At 46.6% G+C, this 4,770-nt stretch overlaps 1 protein-coding gene across 1 annotated transcript; it reads left to right on the forward strand.

The window, feature by feature from the left end:
* Window positions 1–780: 780 nt before the first annotated feature.
* Window positions 781–4,413, forward strand: LOC100663733 (Golgi-associated RAB2 interactor protein 3-like). The gene is made up of 2 exons (XM_064278163.1): window positions 781–3,146; window positions 3,393–4,413. The coding sequence occupies exons 1-2, from the start codon at window positions 2,288–2,290 to the stop codon at window positions 4,376–4,378; spliced, it is 1,845 nt and encodes a 614-aa protein (XP_064134233.1). The 5' UTR covers window positions 781–2,287; the 3' UTR covers window positions 4,379–4,413.
* The last annotated feature ends 357 nt before the right edge of the window (window positions 4,414–4,770 follow it).

Below are 4,770 nucleotides of genomic sequence, written 5' to 3' on the forward strand. Positions count from 1 at the left end.
CACATTAACAGAATAAAGGACAAAACAACACGATCACTTGAATAGACACTGAAAAACCACTTGGCAAAATCCAACATGCTTTTATGATAAAAATCCTCAACAAACTAGGAATAAAAGACAATTTCCTCAACCTGATAGAGGACATCTATGAAAAACCCACAGCTAGTATAACACTCAACGGTGAAAACTTCCAAAGACTAAAAACAAAACAGGGATTTCCATTCTCCCACTTCTATTCAACATTGTACCGGAGGTTCTAGCCGGGACAATTAGGCAAGAAAAAGAAATAAGTGGCATCCAAATTAAAAAGGAAGGAGTAAAACTACCTCTATTTGTAGATGACATGATCTTGAGTAAAGGAAATCCCAAGGAATCCATACACACGAAAAACAACCTACTAGAGCTAACGTACAAGTTCAGCAAGGTTGTAGGATACAAGGTCAATATACAAAAATCAATTATATTTCTAAAAAGTCAAACTGGCAAAAGTTGTGTGCTACATATATTTATAACAAAAAAAAGAGTAGCTGCTGAGGCTGCTTATATACAACCAAATACCTCATGGGATTTGGTTTGGAGGTTTAGGGGGTCATGGTTTCACAGGATATCCGAGTTAATTGGCTTAATAATGTGTTTAGTGCTTCGGTTCTACTTCCTAGTTCGTTGCGTAGTGCCTGGGGTCTTAGAAGCTCACAAGCAGCCCTCTGAGGCACAACAATTGGTTTCTAGTCACCTGAAACAACAGAGGACGAAGGAGAGTCAGGAACAGGAGGAGGATATGGAATGCGTGACTAATTGCCTCCATGAACAACTGCCTCCTCTGCCATGAGACCAGAGGAACTGGATGGTGCCCGGCTGCCATTACTGAACATTTTGATCAAAGATTCCATAGAAGAATCCTGATGAAAAGGGGGAAAATGCAGAACAGAATTTCAGATTCTCAAGGACTCTTGACTTTCTGGAGCCATGGAGGGTGGATGAACTCCTGAAACTACTGCCTGAGATAATCTTTAAACCTTAAACCAAAAATATCCCATGAAGTCATCTTAAAACCAAACAATAATTTAGCTTAACTAGTAAAAAAGGTCTGCCTTGAGCATTATGCTCTTTTAAGAACTATCTATTTGGGATCAAATTGACAACAACAGCTTGACAGATTAGATAGGAACCTTACAGGGCACTGAGTTTATGTTAATGATGGAGGAACGACTCAGAAAAGGTGGGTGAGAATGGTTGCACAAGTTGAAGACTGTCAGCAATGTCACTGAACCGTATAAACTGTTGAATTTGGTGTATGTTTTGCTGTGTATATTCTCATCAACAACAACAAAAAAGAGTGAAGTAGCTGGCATGCCAGTGTGGGAAACCCTATAATGATTTGAGACCTCTAGGAATCCCTGTGGTTCCCAGTAAGTCCCCACGCATACTGCTGAGCACCAGTGTGTCCATATTGGGTGTAGAATGAGAGCATAACGGTGAGCCAGGCAGCTGGAGGCAGAGAAAATGCCCTGACCTCCATCACTAGACCTGGGCTAGACTCCAACACTTTGACCCTGAGTGAGACACTTAATCCTGAGCCTCAGTTTCCTCACCCTAAAATTATGGTTTTTTGCCTTTTTTTTAAACCACCCTCAAATGAGAAAAAGGGTGGGAAAATCCTCCAGACCCTGGAAACCACGTGCCGATGGAACTCTGGTTCTGATATGTAGCAGAAGCTCCACCGGACCATTCATTCAGCAGCTACTTCTACGTGCCTGCCAGCACTGTGATACACTGGGGACACAGAGAACAACATTCTAGAAACCATCCCAGCCCTTGGCAAACACACAGTCTACTTCCAACCATTTATTGCCAGGAAGTAATTCCGCCGAATGTTCAGAAATATGATTTTCAGAATATCTGCAGGAAGATGATCACTGTGGGCTATCTGTAACAACAACAAAAACAACAAAAAAATTGGAAACAACCCAGACATTTACAAAAGTAGGATGGTTTCATCAAGTATACAACCCCACATAATTATTTAAAAAGAATATCCAGTCCACCCACACTTACACTTGGGCAGGGTCAGTCAGCCTGTCCCTTTGGAGGTGGTAGTTGGCTGGGGGGAGGCTGGTGGCCCTGCCCTGAGGAGGCGGCTATTTGAAGGTTAAGACAAAGGGGTATGTGATGGTGATAGGTCACAAAGGACAGTGGAGGATAAATGCAGTGGTGCAAGAAATTTTAGGCAGAAGCCCTGGAGGGAGCTGGGCAGTGGCCTTTGCTCCCTCTCTCTTGGGGACGCTATATGTGGCTGGCGGAGCTCTCTTCAAAGAAGAGAACTATGAGCAATGAATATGTGTTACCTTATTACACCGCCCACAGCTACCGTTCAATGGGTGTGTTCAATATCTCCATGGGGGACTTACAACGACAACTATACAAGGGAGGAGAGTATGACATTTTCAAGTACTCACCGATGTTTGAGAGTGACTTTATCCAGATCAGCAAGAAAGGACAGGTGATTGATGTACACAACCGTGTCCGAATGGTGACTGTGGGCATCACATCCACCAGCCCCATCCTCCCCCTGCCTGACATCATGCTGCTGGCCCGGCCAGCTAGAGTCTGTGAAGAGCATGCTGGGTACGGCCAGCCCACCAAGGGGAGAGGTGGCAAGGCCACAAAGACCTTAGAGCTCACCAGGCTTCTGCCCTTGAAGTTTGTCAAGATCTCCATCCATGATCACGAGAAGCAGCAGCTGCGCCTGAAGCTTGCCACTGGCCGTACTTTCTATCTGCAGCTGTGTCCCTCTTCGGATGCACGAGAAGACCTCTTTTGCTATTGGGAAAAACTAGTTTATCTCCTGAGGCCACCAGTGGAGAGTTATACCAGTACCCCGACCCTCCTAACTGGGGATCTAACAACCACTTCCGTGAGTTTGACAAATGATGACAAAAGCATCATGACTGCAGAGCTCTGTGGAGAAGAGGATCAGGGTGAGGTCAGGCTTCCCAAGCTCCGCGAGGTGTCTGGAGCTACCTCTTCTGCTTACGCTGGGGGAGAGGTAATCCAACAAGCCGTCCATGGAATGCCTCATACAACTCCTGCAGCCACGAAACCTCCAGGGCCTGCCTTAGGAACAGCAGTAGCAGGGACAGCTGCAGGCCCCGAAGCAGGAGCAGCAGTAGCAGGGACAACTGTAGGCCGTACAGCAGGTGCAGCACTAGCAGGGACGGCTGCAGGCCCCGAAGCAGGAGCAGCAGTAGCAGGGACAACTGTAGGCCATACAGCAGGTGCAGCAGTAGCAGGGACGGCGGCAGGCCCCGAAGCAGGAGCAGCAGTAGCAGGGACAACTGTAGGCCGTACAGCAGGTGCAGCACTAGCAGGGACAGCTGCAGGCCCCGAAGCAGGAGCAGCAGTAGCAGGGACAACTGTAGGCCGTACAGCAGGTGCAGCAGTAGCAGGGACGGCTGCAGGCCTTACAGCAGGTGCCATGGGCATCACTATCACCAAGTCTTCGGGCCCAGGACAGGCAAGTGCGGCCCTGGCAGGAGTGGCCACCAAGGGTCCAGGAGAAAGGGGATCCAGCAAGGCCATAGTGGGTGCTACTGACATGTCCTCAAAGAATGTTAACGTGGTCTTGGTGGGCGCTGCAAGCACATCTGCACTGGGTAGCTCTGCCATATCAACAATGGCTACCAGTCCCTCCCCAGAAAGCAACATGAGCATGGTTTTTGCAGGAGTAGTCACTACCAACAAGCCTGTCACAGAAAGCGCTGGAGGACCCCTTGTCTCAAGTTTGCAGCATGAAGGCTACATGAGTGAGGGGGATGGGAGCCAGAGGGGCTCCCAGTCCAGCGCTGAAGCCTGGAAGGAACAAAAGGGAAGAAGAGCAAAGAAGGACAAAAATCCCACTAGGAAAAGTTCTCATCACCACAGGACAGGTAAGGACAAGTCAACCCAGAAATCATCCTCCCACCGGTCCTTAACCAGCCATGGAACCACCAGAGAAGACAAAAAAGAAAAATGCCACAGCATCCTAAAAAGTAAAGAATACAGATCCTCCTCTCACAAAAGTGTCAGCCACAGTCCCACCCCAAAGGAGTCTCGGACAACTCACAAACTGGAGTGGACCCAATCTGCAACTAGCTCAACTTCTGCAGGTAAGAAATCCAGCAGGATTGGCTCTTTTTTCAGGAGCTTCAGAGCCATTCCTGCTTCAAAAACAGCAATGACATCCCACGAGAGAGGGGTAGACATAGTGGCCAAGACTGTGGAGAGGTGCAACATTGAGGCCAAGATGGAGAAACCACAGGATGGCCAGGACCTGGAGATCATGGGTACCATGACATCTGAGACCACGGAGACAATAATCTTTGAGGCCAAATCCATTTAAAAGGGAGTGAGAGCAGGAAGCTGCAGTGGAGAACAGGGCTCAGGGAAGTTTCCCTAGGGAGCCAATTCCAGCTTTTGTTACTGCAGTGTAAATAAATAATAAAGCCATACAATGCCAAATGAAAACAAATCAATTGTATTTCTATACAGTAGCAATGAGCAAATGGAAAAATGAAATTAAGAAAACAATTCCATTTACATTAGTAGTGAAAGAATAAAATACTTAAATATAGCAAAAGAAGTGTAAGACTTATACACTGAAACTACAAAACTGTCAAAAAAATTTAATGAACTAAATATATGGCGACATCCATATTCATGGATCAGAAGACTTAATATTACTAAGATGGAAATATGTACTCCCCAAACTGGTTTACAGATAGTCTTGGGGGA

This window comes from Loxodonta africana, chromosome X, assembly GCF_030014295.1.
Source record: "Loxodonta africana isolate mLoxAfr1 chromosome X, mLoxAfr1.hap2, whole genome shotgun sequence".
Classification (NCBI taxonomy): Eukaryota; Metazoa; Chordata; class Mammalia; order Proboscidea; family Elephantidae; genus Loxodonta; species Loxodonta africana.

Coding starts and splice junctions, on each gene's coding strand:
- LOC100663733 (XM_064278163.1), top strand. CDS start 2,288: ATGTGGCTGGCGGAGCTCTCTTCAAAGAAGAGAACTATGAGCAATGAA. Junction 3,147..3,392: donor AGTAGCAGGGACAGCTGCAG/GCCCCGAAGCAG, acceptor GCCCCGAAGCAG/GAGCAGCAGTAGCAGGGACA.